This window comes from Megascapheus bottae, chromosome 21 (genome assembly GCF_031878675.1).
Source record: "Megascapheus bottae isolate mThoBot1 chromosome 21, mThoBot2.hap1, whole genome shotgun sequence".
NCBI classification, from domain to species: Eukaryota; Metazoa; Chordata; class Mammalia; order Rodentia; family Geomyidae; genus Megascapheus; species Megascapheus bottae.
In genome coordinates this window covers 22,876,885-22,902,624 of record NC_143529.1, presented here as the reverse complement: position 1 = coordinate 22,902,624, position 25,740 = coordinate 22,876,885, and the positions used below count along the sequence as shown (strand labels likewise).

The following is a 25,740-nucleotide window of genomic DNA, read 5'->3' as shown; positions in this document are numbered from 1 at the left end:
GAACAGAAAGTTGTGCCAATGGACTCAAAAGGAGACCCATAGGTACCCCACCACCCAACTTCTTTTTTATCTACTAGTATGTACTAATTCTAGACTCTTAGGAACAAAACCTACTCTGCAGGTTCCCTATCTTTGGAAGATAGGAAATCTGGATGCAGAGAATTCTTCTGTCCCCTATGCATTCTTGAGAAGCCTATCCACTGTCCTTGAAGGGCTGTAGCTCCAGTCCTTGAATGCCTCCTGATCCGAGCCTACTGAGAAGAGGAGATAAAGAATGATTGCAAAACACTGACTCCATGGCCCTCTCCAAGGCCCCTTCCCCCTCCCACCAGGGGCCACCCCCAGGACATTCTCTTCCTCACTCTCTCCTTCTAATTCTTCTTCCTTTCACCTATCTTTTTGCAAGATGTTCTTAGTCACTGGCTGTGGGCTTGACCAAAAGGGGTGCCCTCGGAGGCCATTTTCTAAGAATGCAGGGTATCTGGAACCAGGCAACTCAGGTTTCTGGGGGAACATGATCCCAAATGCTGCCAGATAAGAGCCAGAGCCCACCCCACACACGGATCTGTCATGCTTCTAGTCTGAACTTGAGGCAGATGAGAAAATAACACTTGATCTCCCTCACTTCTGAAAGATTTCAACCAACTCTAAGAATCTGAATTTACTCACTGCTTTACCCAGCCTCCAGACAGAAGGGAGAAGCAACTGGAATCATCTCCAGTTTCTTTTCTTTTCAAATCATTTCACACAGCTCTCTTCCAGTCATCACCTAAAATCCATTTGGCAATTGATACAGTAGCACAACTTTAAACCTTAGGCTTGTTTTAAAATGTGCCCTTTGGCAAATAGGTAAGTGAGAAGAGAGATTGGGATCTGAGGGGGGTAGCAATGTAAGGCACCAAGTGAGATGCTCCCAAATCAAGCAAGCACGAGAAATGCTTTCCTAAAAGCAATCTTGCAGAAAGAATTCTTATCATAGATAAGGGTGCAGTCTAGTGGCAAACTTCATGAAATGCAGCCCCTTCTCCCAAGGAAGATGAGAGTGCTTTTGCAAGGCAGGAAGGGAAACTTACAAAGGGGAACAGCCCCATCCCAAAGGCTTCATGGAAAAACAGCAATGATGGGTCATTTCCAACCTCTGCCGTCCACAGCCCATCCATAGGCCATTGTCAGAGCAAACTACAATCGCCATCTTCCTGCATTAAGTTTTCAGTTTCTTTGATTTTTCCTAAGGAAAGCCAGTATTCTCTAGTGTCCCAGAGACGGAGGTTTTATGTCGTATGATGAAGTTTCTGGCAAGAATCTCTGCCAAGTAGGCACTGGGGCCCTGTCATCTCACACGCTAGGGGCATGTCCGTTTGTACCCATCAACTTCAAGACAAGGTCTCCCTAGATCAGACCACTCTACCCATCAGAATCAGACCTGCAGAACAGAATAGATGGAGTCAGTGTGGTCCACCTGGCTTCCACCTAAAATTAGACACCAGGACCTCCCTAAGGTCTCTGAGGTTTACAGACACTTTTCCTCCCAAAAGTCAGACACTGCTCCCAACAGCACTGCTGGGTGACTGTCCCTTCCTGCAAGGGAAGCACACATGTGCGCGCGTGCACACACACACACACACACACACACACCTTGTCTGGCCAACCATAGGTTAGGACAGTGGCCACAGATTGATTGAGCCTCTAGCCAAAGACAGCCACCCTTCCACCATCAGAAAAATGCTCTTATTAAATCACTTTCCCCAGAGTTTGGAAACAAAAGGTTTCCAGTTTTTCTTCTGATTTTTACCCTTTCCTTGTTAATTCAACTCACCAGCCATTCATGGCAATTTTATACTATCTGTCCCCCAAACACATATGTACACACACACACACACACACACACACACATTTTATTTGGTAACTGATACCAACAGACAGTTGTCTTCAAAGCTTGGGAATATACATATCAGGCAATATACATATCTACATATATATACACATATATATATGTACACAAACACACATATATATATATATATATATATGTGGATATATATATCCCGTTGGTTAATAAGAAAAGGTCACTCCCTCTAGCCTGTGTTCTGCCTGGTTAAGGGAAAGGAAAGAGAAACAAACCCAAGTTATATTGTGCTGGCCTGTCTGGGAAGATTTCTCTCTCTCCCATTCGTCTCTCCACCCCCTTCCCCACAGTCTCAGCCTGGTCCCCTCAATTCCCTGAGTCTTGCTTTGTCGATGGAGGAGGGCGCTGTTGTGGGAGTGGAGAGCCCCACATGTTTCGAAGGCCGCTCCCCACCCCCACCCCGTGTGAGTTTGTACAGCAAGGCTTGGCATCCTCGCCTGGGTTGGGTGATGGGGAGCTCAAATTGCAACTACAAACTGGCTGACAGCCAGGGGCCGTCTATTTAAAAGCGCCTGCTCGCCCGGAGCCCGCAGTCTTTTTGGAAACTTCTGCCAGAGGGGAAAGAGCTAAGAAAGAGCTGCTAAAGCTGTGGAGGGCTTTTTCCCCTTCTCTCTCTCTCTCTTTTTCTTTTTTCTTGTTTTTTCTTTTTTTTTTCCTCCTTGCCTTTGTAACCCTTCTTCAAACTTCACGCAAAATCTGTGGATTTGAAGAGGTGGTAGCAGAGTGGGAGAAAAGAAGTGCTAGTTAGGGTTCCCTGTAATCTTTCCTTTTTTTTTTTCCTTTTGCCTTTTAATTTTCCACATTTTTCTCCCACCTCCTCGGCGGCCGCCAACGGTCTCTTACCTGTTCCGCCGCCGCCTGCGCGCGCCGCGGGCAGCTGAGCCGCAGGGTGGAGAGGAGCGCGGCGTGCTTTACATTTTAAAAGCAAACCTTTTCCGAAGACAATTTCATTTCTTTTCCCTCCTCCTTCCTCCTCACCCCCAACACACACACACACACACACACACACACACACACACACACACACACACACGCACGCACGCACGCGCGCGCACACACACACACACACACACACTTCCCAACCTCCGATCTCATTATTTCGGTGGCTTTTTCCCACCCCTGCAGTTCTGCCCAGATCCCGGCCGGGCTTGATTGTCTGCGCCTGGGCTCGCGGCGTGCACCTGGCGCGGCGCTTCTTTGCCTTTTTTCCCCTTCCCAACCTGTTGCAAGTCTCTAATCCTTGCAACTGGGGCTTTTGCAAAAGATCTCCCTACAGTTGGCAAGTGTCTGGGGGAGGGCACCTGCTCTACCTGCCTGAGATTGAAAAGCAAAGAAAGGGAGAGAAATCTCCAGGCGCGCTCCGGGGCCCCGGTTCTCCCGCACTCTCGCTCTCCTGCCCCGCCCTGAGGTAGAGGGAGACTCGGAGAAGATGGTGCTCACCACGGTTCTCCTGCTGCTGGCCGCCTATGTGGGACCAGCCCAGGGCCTGGGCTCTTTCATACACTGCGAGCCCTGCGATGAGAAAGCTCTCTCCATGTGCCCCCCCAGCCCCCTGGGCTGCGAGCTGGTCAAGGAGCCCGGCTGCGGCTGCTGCATGACGTGCGCCCTGGCAGAGGGGCAATCGTGCGGCGTCTACACGGAGCGCTGCGCCCAGGGCTTGCGCTGCCTCCCCCGCCAGGATGAAGAGAAGCCTCTGCACGCCCTGCTGCTCGGCCGCGGCTTTTGCCTCAACGAAAAGAGCTACCGCGAGCAAGCCAAGATCGGTGAGCGCGCTCAGTGTGCCAGGGGCCAGGCTCCCGGGTGGGGGGCACCGGACCGGTTGGGGCCGCGCGTGCGCGCGCGCGCTCGCTGGAGCTTTGAGCAGCAAGTGGCTTGGAGCGGGTGAATCCCGGGAGTCCTTGGGGTGGGTTCTCGCACCTCACACCGTCTCTTCTGACTACCCGGGGGCTGCTGCCCAAACAACCTCTCCCAGTTTTTGCTCCATATCCAGCCCACCCCACCCCAGTCTCTCCACCATACCCAATCCCGCCCCGCCCGACCCCTCAGAAAAGAGCGACTCGGATGCTATTTGGTCTGAAGGTGCAAACTCGGTGGTACCCAATATCCAGTCTCAAACTGGGTTCCATCCCACCCCATGCCACACGTGGGGAGGGGGAGACTGGGGGGGAAGTATTCTGAACTTGAAAATTCTCTTTGTTAAAAATGTTGTTTAAACCGGGGTCTAGAGCGGCGTTACCCATCTTCTAAGCTAATTCTACCTTTGTCTCCTCCAAGAGCCCCCCCCGTTCCCCGCCCCCAGCTCCTCCAGAAGCGTCGGTCCTTCCATCCCCACGCCCGCCCGCCCGCGCGCGCGGCAGCGCGTACTCGGCTCCTCCCTCCCTCCACCCCCACCCCCACCCCCTCCCCGCGCGATCTCCAGCAGCTCAATGCCCCTCGGGTGGGGGCCCCAGGGCCCCGCCTACGTGCACACTAATTGCTTTTGACGGGATAGGATTGATTGAGGTACGAGATCAAACGCTTTAAACTGAAAAATGCCAGGTTTGTTTGGGTTTTTCTTTTCCCCCCCTCTCAAAACGCAAATGAATACTTTTGGGGCGCAAGGATAAGGCATGTGGGAGGGGGTGTGGAGGCGAGGAAGGAAGGGTTTGAGGTTCTGGGTTGAACGTTCCTCCCTAAATCGAACCCTTCTTTCCCCCTTCAGAGTTCAGATTGGCTGAAAGGTGAAGCAGGGCTCGGGGAGGGGAGGGAAGATTCAGATGTTCATAATATTCTGTCTAGGCTGATCCTCCTATCCCACCCCTCCATTCCTCCCTAAACCTAACCCGCAACACCCCCCCCCCCCCCCGCCCCGCTGCCTCCTCCTTCCTCGCCTCTGGTCCCTCTAACCAGATCCCTGGTGGGTGTGGCGTAGACGTCCCCCGGGGCCCCGGACCCTCAGCGCGCAGAACTGGAGGGAGGAGCCCGAGAAGGCGGAGCGCCCGCGGCCGCCCCCCCCCCCCCGCCCCACCCCGGCTCGCCCTGCCTTCGTTTCCCCGCCCCCCAAATCCTCTCCGCCCAGAGCTTAGGGGTTTACATGATTGACAGAGCTCCTCGCTCCTTCAGACCCAGCCTGCTTTCCTTAAACTGCAGTTTCCAAGTCTGACTCTAGGTGCCACAGGCACACATGTGTATCTGTGCATTGATGCAGACGTATGTGTATCTGTGTGATGTGCGTCTAAGCAGCGAGGCACAGAGGTTTGGGTTCTGAGACTTGATTCTCTCTCAAAGGTGTTTAGGCTTCGCTAAATTGCGTCCGTTTGGCGTTCTTTCTTACTGGGGACAGGGCCCCTTCTGTCGCCCTGCCATACTCACCAGCACCCCAGCGTGAGCTGTCTTAAACGCAAACTACAAATATTGTTGTGAACAGAGTGAGTCCGAGCTTGCCAAAGGCCAGGGGGCTTCCTGAACTCAGCCTCCGTCTCCACGAATTGCAGGTTTTCGCCGTCGCTGCCAGCAGCAGCTGGAAAGGAGAGACGGACGGCCACAGAGACAGATTGGGGAGTTCTTTTGACTAAGGTCTTCCCCGCCAAAAGAGAACTAAATTGATTCCCTGATTCGGAGCTGGCTCTCTGGATAACAATCCAGTCACATCAAAAGTGTGCAAGTTATCACTTGACGGCAGCCTGGCCTCTGGTTTAGGTGCCTGGCTGCGTAATGGTGATGTTGGGGTTGGTTTGGAAGGTGTGCGCGCAGGGCGCACCCTCACGCGTGCGCGGGCGCGCAGTCACTAGGACAGCGAAGCCAGCGCGTCCTTCTCCCCAGCCCCACCTACTGCGCGTGCACCGGCTCGCGCCTGCTCCACTTTTGTCCAGCACTAGATCGATCGATCGCCCTTCAGAATTCTCAGTAGCTTCTTTTTCAACCTCCACCTTCAGGGTGCCTCTGGGCCAATCAGGAGTAACCTCCTCCATCGCGCCCTTCCACGGTCCCCCTCCCCTTCCCCCCCCCAACTTCCCTCCCTCCTTCCCCTCCCCGTTCCCTCCTCCTTCCCTCCCCTCCCCTTTCCTCTTCTCTCCCTTCCCTCCCGCCTCTCTCCCTGCTCCTTTTTCCTGCCTAAGGCTGGTGTCTGATGGGTTACAGTTGGTACAGAGACCTCCCCCGCCGCCGCCCCTCTGGAACTGAGGCTTCAACTCTGGACCTGTGTACTGTCCTGAGGTTTTTCACTGAAGACTAGCACTCTGCTAGGGCTCTACCACCAGAGCCACAGCTCCACACTTGCCTTTGTTTTTGTTTTGTTTGTTTTTAATTGAAATTAAGAGTGTCCACGACTTTTCTGCCCTTGCTGGCTTTGAACCATGAGCCTCAGACCACATCACTCTGAGCAACTAGGATGTTTATTATAGGCTTGTGCCACCCGCCCCATCCAGACCACTCTTAACGGGGGGGGGGAAGAAAGAGAGAGAGAGAGAGAGAGAGAGAGAGAGAGAGAGAGAGAGAGAGAGAGAGAGAGAGAGAGAGAGAGAGATATCTTGAGTCTTTTAGCCAAAATTCCTGATCTCCAATTGACCTATCCCACCACCATAAATGTGAACAATGCCAGTGAGTACAGATTTCTTTCTCCCTCTGGTGGTTGCAAGATATAAATGTAGATTATATTCGACTGTACATACACCAATACAAACACATGTAATATATAAATGTACATATACTATATGTATGTTCATATATCAGAAACAAAAGTATGTATTTATATTCTATAATGCCCTGCCTCCCCCCGCCCCCCAAAAAAGAAAGAAACCATTTCTAGAGTCAGAAGTGAAGTAGGTAGAGCACAGTGGCTGGCTGCCAAAGCTTCCAGGAGGAAGAGGTGGGGAGGGGCGGGTGGAGACTTAGTGTTTTGCTGGGCAGTTGCTGAGCAACGAGGGTGAGGGGCATCGCCTGGTGCAGGGAGCTCCGCCCGTTCAGCCCTGCTTTCTATTTTGGCCAGTTCTGGCATAGACATAGATGATAGGGAAGCAGAGGGTGGAGTTGTGAGGGGAAGATGAAGCTGGTCAGGGAATAGGGCAGTCTTTGTTTGTGACTTTAAGGGCTGGAGTCCTGCTTACCTGGGGCACCTGGGCCACCTTTCCTGGCCTGGCAGAGAAGCTCATGTAAGTGGAATTGCATCCTGCCATTGAGAAATTACAGGGAAAGAGAGATGGAAAATATGCTGCTGGAAAGAAAGGAGGAAGAATACTAACCTAAACAGAAGTGAATTCTGCCTTTGCTTCTTGGAGGGGTTCAGCCGCCATTGTGCTGGCTTCTACGCCAAGGCTGAAGTTCCACAGTAAGGTTTACTGGCCAAATTTATGTCTGGGTTGAACAAGATCATGGAAAACTGAAGGACTAAAGCCAGATTCCCTTTGAAACGAGTCTTTGAGAACTGACTGTGCCAGGGCCAACCAAAATGCAAGCCAGAGAAGGCCAGGGATGAGATTTAACTTGACTTTTATTGCCTTTTTCTCCATCTTTCTTTCTGCTGTGTCAGCTCAGCTGGGAGGAACCAGCACAGCTGGCCCAGTAAGAGCTCCTTCTCCCCCGCCCTCCACCTTCTTACTCCTCCCGCCCCTTCTCCTTCTTCCCCTCCCCCACCCACCTCTAAGGCATCCCCTGAGGGAAAGAGTTTTAAGTCTGAACAGCTGTGGGTTTGTCTTCTGGCTTGAGCTGGCTTATTGTAAGCAGGTGGACCCACAGCTGCAGGGGCAGTCCCCGGGGCTGGCCTTCCACCCAGAGGTCATCCCAGGGGTTAAAGCAAAGGGCCTTGCCTAAGCATGGGTGCCTGGAGGAAGTTCAAACAGTTAGAGGAGGCAGGGTTTTTCCAAAGGCAGAGCTTTCCCTTTGTACCTGAGCAATGCCTGTGAAACTTTAAGCTATTTAATGTGTAAAAAGCAAACCTTGGAAGAACAGATTTTCCCACACACCAGAGCCACTGTATGGAGAAACTGGGGGCTGGCAGGGACTCCATAAATAACCATCCCAGCAAGGGACCCCTAGTAGAAAGACAAAAAGTGGTTGCCACTAGAGACAAGTAGGCAAGTGGGAGGGCTTTGTGTCTTTCCAGTTTTGCATCTTTATCACAGTTACAAATTTCCAGAGACTACCTTTAAATTCAAATCTGGGTATGTTACTCAAAGCAATAACTTCGATGGTATATTTGCAGGAATGAGTAGGCAAATAAATAAGGTCTCTATTCCTAGTCCCTTCCCCCACTATCTAGTGAATCTCCCTTTTACCTCAGTCCTATTTTTTCCCATGATTATATCATACCCCTCCTTTCCATTTTTTTCTTCCTTTTTTTCTTTCTCTCTTCCTCTCTCTCCACATAAATCCTTAGGGGTGACTAGAAATGTCTGGAAACAGAAATGGCCTTTTCTGCCAGGCTACTCTGTTTAACGTCTCTCCAGGAATTGTCTGGGTATTGACCAAAGAATGTTAACATTGGAAGGATCTCACAGCCATCAGTGCAGTGAAGGCCCTTGCTTTATGGATGAGACCCCTCTGGACCAGAATGGAAAATCACTTGCCAAAGACTAGGTAGAGACAGAATAGGACTGTAACTCAGCTCCTCCACAGGGGTGCCAGAAGTTTTTGCAGGCAGGCCTGTCTTAGACCAGTGGTCTGGTCAGGGAAGAGAATCAGAGGGCAATAAAGGAACAGTGTTCAGCTTAGCATCCAGATCCATAAGCCAAACCTCATTTCCTTCAGACAATGGGCAGGCAGGTGTCCTCCCTGCCACTTAGCATCTCTGCCATCCCTTTTCTCTACAGAGGACATAATACCTCCCTGGTCTACTTAACCTGCCTGCACAGCATAGGCATTCATGGGGTTGACAAGCAGGATAACAAGATCCGAGGAAGGATGAGATAGAGTGAGGGTAGACAGATGACCAAAAAGAAGGGGGACCATCTTTCACAAAAGCTGATGGAAAAGAAAGCAAGAGAGCCACTGGTTTATAAATGTATATGCAATGTCCAGACCTTGTGCTAAGAACCATCCTGGCCTACTCTTCCTATAGGGGTACTCACAAATGAGACAGATAACATGAGACACCCCTCCCCTCTCCCTAATAGATTGGGCCTGTCAGCTTAACTCTTAGGTTTCAACTAAATAGGATTTGGTGGGATTTCTTTCTTTCTTTCTTTCTTTCTTTCTTTCTTTCTTTCTTTCTTTCTTTCTTTCTTTCTTTCTTTCTTTCTCAGTAAATTGTGCTTGCTAGGCTGGCATTCTGCCACTTGAGTCACACCCAGTCCTTTTGTTTTATTTCTCAGATAGGGTCTGGCTTTCTTCTGACCCTCTCCCCCACTTATCCTCCTCCTTCCTCTTGCCCCAATAAAGACTCTGAGCTTTCACAGACAGACAAGAATCCCTTGTTTGACCTGAGAAAACATTCTACAAGTCCAGAGTCAGCTCTGCGTGTGCTCCTTGCTGCCCCCTTCTGGCCTCTCAGGACAAATGGTTGTTCAGTGTAAGTGGAAACAAATTTAGTCATTTCTACTGAGCACTTCCTTCTTCCACAGCTCTTGGAGAAGCCTAGCTGAAGATACTCATCTTGGAGGTTGTGCATAGTATTTCTTTCTGGTGTGTACATTCATCACCAACTAAATCCACATCAAAATCACTGCTAAGAATCCTAATTTGGCTTCAAAGAGAGACTTTCTTTACCTGGTCCTTGGCACATGTGTAAATACCAGTTTGACATCTACCACAAACACAGTAGAACATGTTGAACTCTTTTTTTCACTCCCTTTGGAGAAGTATACCTAATAACCTTAATGCAACAGAAAGGAATGGGTTAGACTGAGGGAAGAACTCACAGAATACATTCTCCTTAGTGCCTTAGAGCATTAAGCAAAGCTCTTCCCATCTGGGGTTGCAGTCAGAGTCACAGGAGATCAGAAGAGAGCAGACATCTTCCTGCATCCAAGGAGCCTTGAATCTTGTGATCCACTAGCAGAGCTCTGTCAGCCAGGTACCATGCAACCAATGTTTAGTTGATTATAATTAGGGAAATGAGAGACAACAGAGACCAACAAAGGCAGAGTCCGGTGCTAAGAATTCAATAACATGTATAGACTCATTTAATTTTCATAATGACCATAGAGGAAGAACGGGCTATTATCATCCTCCTTATAACTCTGATGGAAAACCAAAACAGAAAAGAAGAATTTCAAGTCAAATAAACCACTACCAAGGATTATTCAACCATTGCTAATGGCTTCATCTGCCATTTTCTACCAAAGGTAACAAGGCTTAGAACAACAACTTGGTAGTGGGGATAGGATTTGAACAGAGTAGTCTACCTCCTGATTCACACACTATGCTGCTTGGCCTACATGTTTCTCCAGTCAGAATAAAAGGGTTGCATTCCCATTTCAGCCAACTTTGGTGGGGTTCTAGAGCACTTAACCATTTGCATGCTCCTACTCTGAATAGAGGTTGTAGAGGCTGTTCATTCTCTTCCATTTCTCCCATCTGTCCACTTCAGCCTTTTGGGCCCTCCTCCTTCTTCCTCCTCCCTCCTCTCTCTTCCTTCTCTCTCTGCCTCCTCAGGATGATAGTTGGTTGCATTTGCTTTTCTCTTGAAATGTCAGCACTTGTTTCTGTCTTGACTCATTATTTCAATTGAAAAGAAGAGAAAAAAAACAGAGTCCAGGAAGCTGGGCACAGTGACATAATAATCACTATAATCAAAGAACTGGACACTCTGAGGCAGAAGGACCATGAGTTCAGAATCAGCTTAGGCTATATGGTAAGAGACTTTCTCTACCTAGAAGGAAAAAATCAAACACCCAAATCACACATCTGTTACTGATCACAGAGGAAAAGAAAAACAAATGTCTTCCAAGAGACACTGGAGCTAGGCAGATGTTAGTCAGAGCTTAGGTTAGTGAGAAGGAAGAGGTTGTTGCATCTCTAGAAGGATTCACAGTCCCTCCTTACCCACCCCTGTGTCCTCGCTATGCAAACTCTCTCTCCTCCCCTTTCACACACACACATACACACACACACACACACACACACACACACACACACGCAGTGCAATTGAATTTAATTAGCATCCACAGCTGGGGAGCAGTCAGGCTTCAGGAGACTGAGACATGTCGTACATTTTCTTAAACAGTGAGCAGTCAGTCCCTCTTCTCCCACAAGCCTTGTACTGCAGCCAAAGCTGGAGGCTGCGTGTTGGCTGGGAAACAGGACAAGCAGGGAGGGAGGGAGACTGCTCAGTCTTTAGCCTTACTATTTTCATCCTTCCCCAGGCACAGGTCAGCCAGCACTGTCCAGCAGATGCTGGATGCTGGTGAAATGTTCAGGATCTGCACAGTAGCCTCTACCTTCATGTCAGAACAGATGGAGAATTTGAACTGTGGCTGGAGCAACCAAGGACACAAATTTTTATTTTCCTTTGTATTTATTCATTGAAAAAGGCACAGCAGTTTCTGGCTGTTCTATTGCAACCAAGAGCTTAAAACTAGAGGGAGCCTGGAGAATTGGGGGGGGGGGGGCGGTGATCTACCCTCAGCTCTGCTCATCTCCCTTCCCCCTTGTGTCTCTCCACAAGGTGATCATGTCTCGAGGTGCGAACATGCATGCAATGACTCTCAGAGGCATTTGCTGAACCCTAAATAATGCTCCTCCCACATTCATAGCGTAAAATGCTTCTAGACCCATTTCTCTCTGCCTCTTGGTCAGATTCACCCATGCATTTAAAGATTAAGTAATTATTCACTTAGGAGACAAAGATACATGGCAAAGCTCTGGCCTTAAGAAGTTTAAATCCAGCCAGGTGCTGGTACTCATGCCTGTAATCCTAGCTACTCAGGAGACTGAGATCTGAGGATCTGTGTTCAAAGTCAAATCTGTTAGACTCTTATCCCCAAGTAAACACCAAAAAAAAAATGCTGGAAATGGAGCTGTGGCTTAAGTGGTAGAACATTAGCAACAAGGCTTGAAGATGGTACACTGGTCCTGAGTTCAAGTCCCAGGATTGGCAACAAAAAAAAATGAAAGAAAAGGAAGACAAAGGAGGAGAAGGAGAAGGAAGAAGAGGAGGAGGAGGAGGAAGAGGAAGAGGAGGAGGAGGAGGAGGAGGAGGTGGAGGAGGAGGTGGTGAAGGTGATTAAATCCATAGAGGGTGGTAGAATGAATGCCATAGGAAAACCCAGCTTTCCTTTTCATTAGTTCTGAGAAGATTAAGGAATCCTCATCTTATTTTCTGGCTAGAAGGGACTAGAGAGCCAGGCATAGTGATGCAGGCCTGTAACCCTAGTGTTCACACTACTAAGGCAGGAGGATCATAAGATCAAGGCCAGCATGACTTGGCCAACCAAGTCAAAGAGAAAAAAGAAAGATAGAAAGGAAAGAGAGAGAGAATGAGACAGAAAGAAAGAAAGAAAGACAGGGAGGTAGGGAGGAAAAAGGAAGGGAGAGAGGAGGGAAGGAGGGAAGAAAGGAGGAAGGAAGGAAGGAAGGAAGGAAGGAAGGAAGGAAGGAAGGAAGGAAGGAAGCACGGTGCCTTTAGGAATGCCTCTATACCTGTTCCAAGTGTTCCATATTTCCTATCTTCTAAAGAATCTCCTCAGGATCTAGGGAGAGAGGGGGATCAGGTGGGGGCATGTCTCTCTGTGTCATTTTCTCCTTACAGAATAAAAAAATGGCAGGATTTTACCCAAATGAGCTCTGCCCCCCCCCCGCCCCTGCACCTGCTTTTTTTCCTCTCTCCCCACACTGTCCTCATGTGTCCACCTCCCTGCCTCTAATTGTGTCCTGAAGGGACAGTAGGAGTTGGCAGCATCCAAATATCAGACTTTGCCACTGGCTTTAGTCTCTATAAGTGAACACAGGTTGTGGGGCCCCAGGTTGTGTCCTCTGCCATCTACTGGCCATCTAGAGGTATTAACCCACTCATCAAAGAGTTTCCAGAACCCACTAAAGTTTGTGTTTCGCTCTTCAGCAAAAGAAAGGAAGGAAGGAAGGAAGGAAGGAAGGAAGGAAGGAAGGAAGGAAGGAAGGAAGAAAGAAAGAAAGAAAGAAAGAAAGAAAGAAAGAAAGAAAGAAAGAAAGAAAGAAAGAAATCCTCCCTTGTGTCCCTCCCATAGCTTCCTTCATTTTCTCTTGGTAAAATAGTTCAGGGATACTCGTGTCCCCGCATTGCTTCTAAAACTTAAGCTCCTCCAAAATTGAAAGCCTATTTATGATTCAGCCACAAAGTAGCTGAGTAGGGTAAGTTGGCTCTGGTATTCCGACTCTGGTTTGCTTTCCAGCTCTTTAATCTTCGTGGCTCTCCACAGGCTGCCAGCCAACTTTCCACTGTCTCTCTGGAGCCTGCAGGTGACCACAAGACCCTGATTAGTATCTTTGATACTGGACGCTCCTGCTGCCACAGTAATAGGTCTCATGGGGTTAAGTGGCACCCAAAAAAGGGAGATGGGTGGTGGGGGAGGGACATCAAACCTTTAAACCTGCCTTTCAAACACAGCCCAAAAACCTGTAAACTGAGGGCGGGGAGCTGGGAGGGGAGACACCTTCAGGAGCCTTGTCTCCAGAGAAGCTACGGGTTTCCAAAAGCCTTCTAAGTTCTTTGAAGAAAGATATCAGAATTACATAGTTTTATAGTATCATCATTGCTTCTCTCCAATGCAAATACCTGAACACTTTGAAAGAAAGGATCAAGAGTTAAAGGGCTGGGGGCTTAGTTCTGTAATCCTACCTATTCAGGTGCCTGAGATTCGAAGATTGAGGTTCAAAGCCAGCCAGAACAAAACAGCTCATGAGACTCTTATCTCCAATTAACTAGCAGGGAAAAAAAGCCAAAAGTGGAGCTAAAGCTCGAGTGCCAGCCTTGAGTGAAAAAAAAAAAAAAAAAACAAAAACGAGAGGTAGGAGGCCCTAAGTTCAAGCCCCAGTATAGACAGAGAAAGAATGGGGAGGAAGGGAAGGGGAGGGGAGTAGAGAGGAGAAGCCAAGAGAGATCTGAATAAATTTTCACAGGGAACTACTTGGAAAAAGATTTGAAAGGGAAGGGTCTTGATACAGAAAGGCTGTGAGTATCCTGCTTCCATGGCCCAAAAGAGAGACCAAACTGGAGGATGACACTTTCTAAAACACACAAAAAATACATAAATAGCTAGAGAAGAATGGCCTGACACACCCTTCCCAGACATCTTTAAGAAACAGGAAGTACACCCTAGGTTACTCTTCCTCATAGCTCTGCAATATGCTTTCATTCCACCATCTTCCTTCTCTCCAGAGGTTCTCCAGCTTCTTACATCTCATCTTCCTCACCTATCCTGTGAATAAACATCCCAATCCACCAATTGCCAGGGTCAATCAAAGCTTTGACTCAGGTCTTCCCCTCACCTGTCATCTTGACCAGGCTTGGCCCTGTCTCTGAATGTCTCCTCTAACACATGCCTGAACTTCCTCTGGGATAACTGCTCAGAAGATGGACTCTGAACTTCCCCAGTAAAATACGAACGAGTTTTCCCCTGAAGCTGCCATACTAGCAATATCTTTCCTCAAATTTGTCCCCCTTCTTCTAGTTTCCCATCCCACATGCCTCCTATCACAACACCTGGGTATCTCAAGGTAATGCAACTGGACTTATATTTTGACCTCATTTAGTAATTTGGAGCAGACAGGCTAGGGGGAGGGGGTAGATTCCCAAAACCCATTTGCTTTTTCAAATATTTGAAAAGGAAAGGTCAGGGGATATAGCTCAGTGGTAGAGCAGTTGCCTAGTATGTGCAAGGCCTTAGGTTCAATCTCAGCACTGACTACACACACACACACACACACACACACACACACACACACACACAGGGCAGTAAAGTCTAGGTTGCTTCCATTCCCCTGACTCCATCCTTGGTCCATGCTCAGGACCTGCCCATGTGGAAAGAGCAACCTAAGGTCTCTGCACTCCAGAGGCACAGAGCTGAGACAAGAAAAGAATGGACTGGCGCTCTGGGCACTGGAAAGGCTAGGCCAGAGGAATTCACAGATCAACATGAACAAGGTCTTGCTCCTCTAAAGGTCATAAGTCAGCTAAGTATAGACTGTCACCAAGTCACTCCTATAAATACACCGCTCCTGCTCCAGCCAGCTGTCGGCCTCTCTCAGACTGGAGCGGACTTGTATCCCAGCCTGTGTCAAGATGCTCTTAATCATGGCATCTTCCTGTCTACACCTGTCCTGTCCTCCCTTCCCCCACTTGAGTGAGGGTTGCCTTTTCTTCTCTAGCTCTCTCCCATCGGCTGAGCTGCAGGAGGGCAAAGATCTCCTCTTTCTCAGCATGTTCTACTCCCTTCACCCCCAAACCACCCCCAAACCTCCCAGCACTGAGCCCTGGCCCTCTGAGGCTGACCTCTGACCCCTTCTCCCTGCAGAGAGGGACTCCCGCGAGCATGAGGAACCGACCACATCCGAGATGGCTGAGGAGACCTACTCCCCCAAGATCTTCCGCCCCAAGCACACCCGCATCTCCGAGCTGAAGGCCGAGGCTGTGAAGAAAGACCGTAGAAAGAAGCTGACCCAGTCCAAGTTTGTAGGGGGCGCTGAGAACACTGCCCACCCCCGGGTCATCACTGCACCTGAGATGAGACAGGAATCCGAGCAGGTGAGTCTCAGAGATGTTGCTACTGCCTTGACATCTGACCTTTTCCTGCATTCGCTTGGATGTTTGTGGCAGCAGGAGATTCCTAGGCCAGACCTTGAGGAGAACCTACTTCAGAGGATAATTTTATCAGAGGATAATTTTTGGAGCTTGCTTTGATCAGAACCAAAAGCTTTGTCCAATTAAGCAGGATTAGGGGTAGGTTCCATTCAAAGAAACAGCAGAGCAGTCCAGTGTCCCCATAGCAGGTTTTTAAACTGCCCTAGAGCTATGTCCAGTCCTAGGAAGATGCTGAACAGCTCCTCCAGCTTCTGAAAACCAAATCCTCTCATGTAAGTGACTCCATGAGGCAGAAAAGCTGATGTGACTCTTTTGGAAAATTAAAAGGAAAAACATGGCCATTTGTGTCTGGCCACATTTGGGCTTGTTGCACTCCCCTGGCTCGTATATCTGCACATCTGGGCAGCTTCTTACCTGTCATCCCTCCGTCCACCAGGGCCCCTGCCGCAGACACATGGAGGCCTCCCTGCAGGAACTCAAAGCCAGCCCTCGAATGGTGCCCCGTGCTGTGTACCTGCCCAACTGTGACCGCAAAGGATTCTACAAGAGGAAGCAGGTATGGATGGTCCCAGGCCATGCCAGGGAAATCCAGCTCCACGGTCAATGACTTAGAAATTCCCCAACCCAAAATACCTATTCACAAGGTACAATTGTGACTTTTTTTCATTCCCTTCCAGGCAACATCTACTTGGATTTTTGTGATTCACTGAAACATTGTGTCTTATCATGTTTGTGCTCCTTACATTGCTTCTTCAGACAGACAGACAGACACACACACACACAGACACAAATGACTTTATAACTTATTTTCTCCCTGGACTATCTATTATCATTTCCTTTCCAGTGAGAGCTAGGCTCAATTTTGGACAGCCCTACTTTTGGACAATCATAGATTTCTGGCTTCCCAAATTCCAAGGGCTTCACAAACCCCTCCGAGTCTTGCTAAAGTTTCTGATTAGCAGGCCTGAGAAGTTTACTTTTCTAACACGCTCCTAAGGGACCCCATCCGTTGCTTCAAGGGGATTCCTTACTTATGTTGATATTAGCAACTGGGAGTCAGGTAGCCTTGGGGCAGGTTCTCATCCACCCCTTCTAGCCGTGTCTTCTCACTCCAGTTCTTCCACATCTATCTCTGTGCCGTCAGCTCCTCCTGTAAAATGGAGACTCAAGTCCACACTGCCCTCACCTGGGAGAAATAAATTATTCATCTTCATTTAAAACACTGAACAGCTCCTGCCACGTGGTCAGGGCTAAGTCGTGTCTAGCACATAGAAAGTCACACACATGCTTTGACAATTGCAGTGGCCATGTCCCTCTCTCAAGAATCCTTGGAGAGGATCCAACACGGATAATTAAAAAAAAAACAACTCACAGCATTTACACAAGGATAGACTACCTGAACTAACCTTGCTCTCCAGACTCACCTGTAAAATCAGGATACTAGAACCCCACGAGTTACCTAAAAACCCCTCAACTCTTTGGGAGTAATTCTGCCTTGGAACAGGAGAGAGGGCAGAGAGGAGCAGGACACTGGGTATTGATGTCTCACGGATGGTTCACCTCCTCTTCCCCCAGTGCAAGCCTTCCCGTGGCCGCAAACGTGGCATCTGCTGGTGCGTGGACAAGTATGGCATGAAGCTGCCAGGCATGGAATACGTCGACGGAGACTTTCAGTGCCACACCTTCGACAGCAGCAATGTGGAGTGACGCGTCCTTCCCCGTGTCCCCCCTCCCGCCCCCAGCCCCTGCTCCAGCCAGCGCCTTCCTCCTCCCCAGGACGCCACTCATTTCATCTCATTTAAGGGAAAAATATATATTATTATTATTATTATATATTTGAGGAAACTGAGGACCTCGGAATCTCTAGCAAGGGCTCAACTTTAGAAATGGCAACAACGGAGATACAAAAAGATAGAGACCCCTGCCACCCCCCCCCCTTTTTTTTTAAAGGAAAAAAAAAAAGGTTTTCTTTTGGAGGCAAGTGGAATGAATGGAAAAGAGAAAGAAAAAGCCACCGAAGGGAAAAAGGCATGGGTGTAGATGAGGGGGGAAAAATGATGGATAGAGTTTTGGAAAGGAAGAGAGGATCGTGAGCAGGAAGGAAATGGGACCAGGATCAGGATTGGTCAGGTGCAGCTCTGGCTTGATTGCAGTGAGGAGAAGTTAGGGCAGTAGAAGCTGTGGCCCAAGACGTGACATTCAGTGACACCTTGGATATTTGTGTGTGTGTGTGTATCCCCAATTTCAATCCATCTGTGGGGGAGGAAAAAAAAAGACAAAATATGCCAGGGCCCTTCTAGGGCTTGTCTCTTCCTCCAGCCAGTAGTGTGGATCCTCACCTTTCCCCCTCCTCCTCCTCTCACCCAAGTGGAGTGTTGTCTCCCCTCCAAATTTGTAAACACTGAGAAGCATTCCATTCCTCTAAAAACAAAGCTGATTCATCATTGGGTGGTTTTAAATAGGTTCCCCTAAGCAGATACTTAAATGCATATGCATCTTGCACTCCTCCTGTGGGAGTGTAGAAATCCACATGCACCCCCATGTTGGAAAGACTTGTTCTTCTGGGGTGACAAGAAATAGGCTGAGGTATGTGTTTTCAGCTCCTGCTCTTACCCAATTCACAACTAGCACCACAGCCTCTGTGGCGGAGGATAGGCTGGAAAAAAAAAAAAAAGAAAAGAAAAAAAATGGCCTTGTTTTTATCAACAAGGCTCCATATAGTCATATATAGTCATATAAATCTATTTTCTTTCTTCTTTTTCTTTTCTTCCTTTCTTGTAAAGGCTTGCAATGCCTCTTCATAGTAGTTCCTAAGGAGCACTGAGATGCTTCCTCATTCTATATTGTCCTAACACAACCCATACCAACCAGCTTTTCTGCCTCTAGGCATGGGTTTTCCCTGAGCTGTAAACACAGCTCTTCATGAGTCTTTTCATGATTCCCTGCCTGCTTCTGTATACCCAACCAGGCCAGGTAGCTACCAGCACTTGATGGCGCACATACCACACTCCCAGCTCACTCCATGTTCAGTCTTCAAGCCCTCAGTAAATAACTCTGTGGCCACCACTTCAAACAAGCCTAACAGGTCCACGTCTAAACCACTGGTCCTGGCCCAGCCTTTCCCTTTCATCTGGACCAACCTGCAATGTGAAATCCTGTCTTGGTCTCCAGGCTGACAGAGCAGGAGAGAAACTGACAAGAGGGATGAAAAAGCGGGAGGTGTTAGGGAAAAGGTCTCAGTAGAAGAAAACAGTAGATGGAGTGGAGGGACAGAGGTGAGAGAAACAGAAAAGCAGAAGAAAAGAGAAAAGCCAACAGAAACCTTGTGTTTCTGGCCCTTTTGAGATTCAAGAGGAAGGAATGAGAAAAATGGAGAACTAGATTAGGGGATAGAATTGAGCTCCATCCAGGCCATAGAACCAGGGAAGGTGAAAAATTTGCAGTGGATTCTAGACTTGAGGATCTGGGTAAGAATGGGGATCGTAGATCAGCCAAGCATTTAAAGGACAAAACAATGTTTCTAATGCTCCACCCTCTGCCCACCATGAAAGACTGAGGCCAAAGACTTTTGCAAGCTCTCCTTGGTCTACTGCAGCCAGACCCTGCCTCCTCCCTGAGGTGGAAGAAGAAAGCAAAGCTTAGGACAACCTGGCAATGGAAGCTTCAAGGGGGCTATTGACAGCCAGACTGATCCAAGAACAGTTCTCCCACACTAACTTGCTCATCCAATGGGCGGCCTCAGGACTGTCCTAGGAGACTGAAGGTAGGCTTGCCACAGAGGGGGCTGAGACGCTGGTAAAGAAGACCCTTAGTTGCTGTGGGCACAGCTCTCTCTGCTCTCTCCCAATGGCATAGCCCAGTAGAGACTTTCTCCAACATCAAACCATAGTGATGGCGATGAGATGAATTTATGTCAATTCACAAGAGCCTGGAACATGAGGGATGGCATCTCCCATTCTCCCACACAGGACAGTTGGCAGAGAATGAAGGAGGTGGCCAGTCTTCCTGGTGAGATGAAGAGCCTGCTGGGGATGGCAGCTGTGAGGACTTATCGAACTGCTGAGGTTGGCATGTGCCATCTCTCTACACAACTGTCTCCCAAGCCCCTGTCTCAACACTTCGTTATGCCTTAGGCCACCAGTACCCTAAACCTCTCCTCATAGCATCCTTCTTTCTGCTGTTCTTGCTTTGGATCTTGAGCAGTCATCTCACTGGGATCTGCCAAGAAGATACTGGGGTACTAGTCCCCCTAAGAAAAGACTGAGCCAGCAATTACCTTTTGCCTTGCCTGCCTCTCCCAGGCCTTGACCTGATTCCGGACAGGGGCACTCACTTTGCCCCCACTTTTGCTCAAGCTTGAAGGGGTCTTTGGCCCATTACGTAGGCTCTTTGCTATCAGCCACAGTTGGAGGACAATGGCCTAGTGTACTCCACTGTCGGACACCTTGGGCTTCCCAGATCCAGCCTCCTAACCCACACCCATGAGTCTGCCTATGGCTTGCAGGGGTTGTGGCTGGGGCAGCTTCCCTAGGGGAAGCCAGTCCTTCAGGTATGGATGAAAAGAAATCTGCCCAATGGGAGGTCTAGCTGAGCTCAGGAAGCCACTGAGGGAGAAGAGGTGGGTCAGCAGGCGGCCCATGGTCAGCACATGTCTTGAGTGAGAAGCTCCCTGATCCCAGACAGGCCTTTGGCCCATTGTCTGACCCTCTGGACTCTGGGTTGTCTGTAGCTGCAGGTATACATGCTGCCTGCTCCCACATCCACCCTCTGGAAAGGCCTCTTCGATCCCCAAATGACTCATGCCTCAGAGCAGTGGAAAAGATACCTCTGTCTTCCCCCATGACTGCCTGGTAACAGGGATGGGGGGAGCTATTCAGGACTGATTCTCCTTGCCCAGCCAACCTGCACCCACCTGGCAAAGTAGGGCATCTTGAGTGAAGGAGACTCAACTGTTTGTTTTGACAGCCAGGCCTGGGGACACAGGCCTGGGGACACAAGCCTGCATGGGGGGAGTCCAGAACCTCCCTCCGTAGTCATTCCTCTTCTCTCTCACCCTTTCTTCCCATCACCACCTCTGTCACCATGATGACCTCCTCTAAGGGAGGCAACCTTCAATCATCCTTCTCCCTCCACCCAGCTCCTTAGCAGTGACAAACCCCCACTGGGGGCCGCGGTCCCTCTACCCATCAACATAGACCCCCCTAGAGAGCTCCGGTTGAGAGTGGGAACCTGAGAGAGGAGTGGGCCATGGAGAAGAAACCTCGAGTCTTGGAGAGGCAGTTTCAGGCTTCCAAAAGAAAGGAGGCTAAGCCGTGGAAGGGAGCAGTATTGGCAGAACAGAGGAACGGGGTTTGACCAACCAGCAACCTAGGTGTTGTACTGTCCTTATTTGAAAAAAAGAAAAAAAGAGAAAAAAAAGAAACCACTAAAGTGCAAGATTATTCTGCACTGTTTCTCCATTTCTTTTTCCTTTGCTCTTTTTGATTTTTGTTTCTTTTGTAGAACATCCTATCTTGGTTTCCTCATGGAGTATATAGTGTTTCCACTTCACAGACTCTGGTCTCTTCGCCTTCAGTCCTTCTGGATGGGGAAAAGGAAGGTGATGGGCCAGAGTGGGGAGGGGTCCTCTGCCACCTTGCACCCATTCACCCCACTTCTCTGGTCCTCGTTCACCAGCCTCAACCCCATCTCCACTAACACCACCACCACCACCGCCACACAGTAGCCAGTCACATGGATAGCACAGTTGTCAGACAAGATTCCTTCAGATTCCGAGTTGCCTACCAGTTGTTTTTGGTTTTTAGATTTTTTTTCTTGGTTTGTTTAAGACAGTAATAACCACAGCACATATTACTGTATTTCCTTATAGCATTGCATACAGGTATACGGTAGCTCTGTTCTCTTCTCTTTTTTGTTTCCAACTTAAAAATAAGAATAAATAAATGCTCATGATTGTTACTGATGGAAAACAGTGAATGAGAAAAGTAACTAAAAAAAAAAAACAACAAATAAAATCCATTTGAGAAAGAAAAAGAATTACATGAATGCGGAAGAGCTTGGCTCCTGTTTAGCATTTTGTACTTAAGAAAATAAAAAAGAAAGAAAAAAAAAAACAAAACAGAGGATCTCATGTTTTATTAAAGAGTGAAGATTTGCTGTATACTATTTATTCAACTTATAATTTATGTTACTCCTTGATCTTTGTCTCTTGTTGTGACAAGGCATTTATTCAATAAACTTAGGCATTCAGTTAGCCTGCATGGGCTTCCTCCAGGAGCTGGGGGAAGCATGCAGAGGGAGAAGCAGAAGTGGGGTCTCTCTGCAGTTCCTAAATGAGAGCATGAGGAAAAAGAACTCAGGCCTAGGTATGTCCTCCTGAGAGGACCCTGGAGTGGAGCCCCCCACCACGGAACCTGAGCACCCCTTCTCTTCTTGACCTCTGAACCCCACAGAGCAAGACCCACAGAGCAAATGCAACAAAGCTCTCAGAAAATAGGAGACTCAACATGCATGGCCAGCTCACAGCTGAGATCTCAGTCTGCCCTTAAAATGTCTCCTCTCAACCAGGCACCAGTGACTCATGTCTGTAATCCTTGCTACTCAAGAGGCTAAGATTTGAGGATTGAGGTTCAAAGCCACCCCTGGCAGGAAAAGTCTGTGGGACTCTTATCTCCAGAAAATTACCAAAGAAGCCAGAAGTAGAGCGGTGGCTTAAGTGGTAGAGTACTAGCCCAGAACAAAAGAAGCGTAGGGAAGACACCCAGGCCCTGAGTTCAAAACCCAGAACCAGGAAATAATAACAGCCTCTTCTCTTTGGAGAAGATTCTAAGAAAAGCAGGTAGTCCCCCACTACATGTTCCAGTAACTTGCAAGCTTTTAGTCCTTGAGAACCCTAGCCAAGGAGAACCCTAACTCTGATTCTTATCTAGACTCTACAGCTGCATGTGCCAAGGAAGAACAAAGCTAAGAAACAACCCCTCTGATTTCAAGCATAGCCTCCAGCCTTTTGCCACAGTCTCCTATCAACAGCATTCCTTCTTCTTGAGCTATTTCTACCCTGGGGCTCTCCCTCTCCCCCGCACCCTGTTCTCAACAGCTCCATCTTCATTCACCAGGTCTCCCACAGCACAGCACCCCTTGAGTTGGTCCTACCAGCCTCCCAGGCCTTCCTCACAGACAGATCAACATTAGAGCTCTCAGGAGCCTCCATGACCTGTCCCGTGGTCACGTGGCACGTGTGGTCACTGCGGGGGGGGGGGGGGAGGCCTTTGCTTACCACATGGGCTCTTCTCTATGCCTGTAGCCTTCAGGGGTTGCTGAAACACTTCCCTGAGACTTCTCAGTACCAGATTTCTTGAAGTTCACAAAGCCAAAGAGACCAGAAAACTGCATTTTAGATACTGATCACCTATCCACTGCCCTCAGGCACCTGCAACCTGTGCCCAGCCATAATGGCAACGACTGAGGATGTGAAAGGCAGAGAGAGAATGGGTGCCTTCTCCCAGGTGCTTGGAATGGGGAAAACAGGAAGGAGGACCTGGGGATCGCTCATCGCATGGTACCCCTTGCCCTGACAAGGGGTATACACCTCAGAAACACACTGCTCACTGTACAATGCCTGGAGGCATTGGGTGCCAAGATTCTTCCCCGAATTGTTCTTTCTTGGGGCTCATGATCCCCAAATCTCTCAATGGACCCAAGCCTACTCCACATTCCTTTTCTCCTCCAGGCCTTGCTTGTCCAGATCCTTATAACCTTCCTCTTCTAACTACACACAGCCTGGCATCACATAGCAATGTAGCTCTTAGCCCATCCCTGCCTCATTCCAGCATCACCCACTGCCATGCACACCTGCAGCCTTAGGAGGCCAGACTTAGGTTTGAGTGTCTGCTTGCCCCACCCCCACCTCCACCCCCAGCACATGGCAGCCTAGCCATCTTAGCCTCCTCACATCTGCTCTTTTCACCTCCATCCACTTCAGACACTCTGAACTTGGGTATCCTCGAGGCTGCCATATCAAGGTCTAAAACTGGAATTCTCCCCCATCACAACTCATCTATTATGGCAGCATAAGAGAGAGAGCCACAAGTAGCTTTACTTAAAGGGTCTCCTTCTACTTTATTTTTTAATCCATTAGCCTAGTTTGCTCTGTCTTCTAGCCTCCAAGAGGCCACAGCTCCACCCCTGGTCCAGTTACAGTGGCATTCACCCACCTGGGAAAGCACTCAGGGCTCCAGACTTGGTATAATGCTTTCCTGTCACTTGAAATTCTCAGACACTCCTAACAAGGGACTCCACATTTCCATTCCACACTGGGTCTTGCGAATTTAAATCATCAGGCTTGTGTAATAATCACACAGGGTGAATAGCTGAATGAACGTAATAGCAGGTCCTTTCCTGGGCATGTAACTCAGGATGTCTGAGAAATCTGGAGGAAAATGTGCACTATTTGACTCATTCCTGTTCCTGGGGTTCAAGGTCCAATGTGCGATGAGCTGTTGTTCTCCCAAACCACCACATAGAGGCAGTAAAGCCCCAGGATGTGTCAACAGCCAGGACTAAACTTTCAGGCATAGTCAGTCCTACATGAAGACAAGATCACCACTCAGTCAGCCACCCTATATGAAGACAAATTGCAGTTTTAGGTCATGCTATTGGTCAGTGAACGTGGCTCTCGGAACTAGTCACAGTGGAGTCGCTGTTTGTGTGAAGTGTACTATTATAAGCCCCTTGTATAGGTAAGGGACATGAAATGGGCCAAGAAACTGGGACATTCTTTGAAACCCTCTGTAGAATCTTCTAGAAAGGGACCAGTAGTGTGACCTAGTGGTTGAGTGCTCGTCTGGCATGTAAGAAGCACTGGGTTCGAGTCCTTGGTACCACATATACAGAAAAGGCTGGAAGTAGTGCTGCAGCTCAAGTGATAGAATGCTAACATTGAGAAAACAGTGCCCAGGCTGAGTTCAAGCCCCAGGACTTGCAAAAAAAAAAAAAAAAAAGAATGTTCTAGAAAGGACTTGAGCAAGGTGGCAACCTTGGCACTTATGTCACTGTGAGAACTGACTTAAGAGCTCCAGAAGAACTTCCATCTTGTACTGCATTCTAGTTTCCAAAAATACGGCACACTCACAGCCACCCTTGGATGTCATGCCATTACTTGAAGCTCCATCCATTAGGTGGAGGAAGAAAATGTGGCATATGTACAGCCCAAAGCATGAAATCATCACGAATAACACAACCTAAACTCAGATGTCCTAACTTTGGTTTGTCTCTCTTCATCCTTGGCTCTACATACCTGAGAACTCTCCAGCAGATGAGGAAGCAGAATGTCAGTGGGGGGTTTTTTCTTCATTTTTTAATTTTTTTATTTGTAATTAATAGAAGGGTTACATTACATCACCAGATAGAAGGTGCATTACTTCACCTAACTTTGATACCCTTTCTCATGACATGGTCCTCATTTCCCTCCCCCTCTCCCTTTCTTCTTTATTTTTTATTATTGTCTTCGTCATTTGGATGAAAGGAACTTAGATCCATATAGGGGACCACTGTCCAATCCCCCCACCACCCCCCACCAGTGCACCAAGTCCTCCAAGCACAGATTACACCTGCAGGGGGCAGCATAACAAGGTGAGTGACAGCCCCAGTAGAAGGATGCCAGAGTCACAGGATGCTGGACTTGGAGCAGCCCTGGGGACCACACCATACCCACATGTTAATTACTTCCCGAGGATTAACTGAATTAACACATTCACAGGGCAGTCAGGCACATTGGCCTGGGCAGGTGTAGCCTAAAACCCACCTTTCTAGCAGAGGTCTTCTATACCTTGGGAACCTAGACACTTGCTGCATTTCAAATGATTCTTCCAAGGCTCCAGTCATCCCTAAGCCTCTCTAGACATGCTAAATGGAACTGAAGAGTAATGGACTGAAAAAGACCTTGCAAGGGGTCCTTCCTGTTGTCACTGTCTTGTTATAGGCTGGATAGTAGCACCCAGATCAAGTTTAAGGCCATGTGCTCTAAACTGCCAGGCATTCCTCTCTGCATGGTGCACTGCACGGGTACAGCCACTCCATGGGCTTCACAAGTTTAGGAATAAACAGAACACAGTGACTGAGCTCTGAGATTCAGAAGCAGTCTCAA

General features: G+C 48.6%; 1 protein-coding gene across 1 annotated transcript; it reads left to right on the top strand.

The window, feature by feature from the left end:
* The first annotated feature begins 2,986 nt into the window (after window positions 1–2,986).
* Window positions 2,987–17,539, top strand: Igfbp5 (insulin like growth factor binding protein 5). Its single transcript, XM_090354784.1, has 4 exons — window positions 2,987–3,669; window positions 15,310–15,539; window positions 16,033–16,152; window positions 17,172–17,539. The coding sequence occupies exons 1-4, from the start codon at window positions 3,336–3,338 to the stop codon at window positions 17,301–17,303; spliced, it is 816 nt and encodes a 271-aa protein (XP_090210910.1). The 5' UTR covers window positions 2,987–3,335; the 3' UTR covers window positions 17,304–17,539.
* Window positions 17,540–25,740: the final 8,201 nt, after the last annotated feature.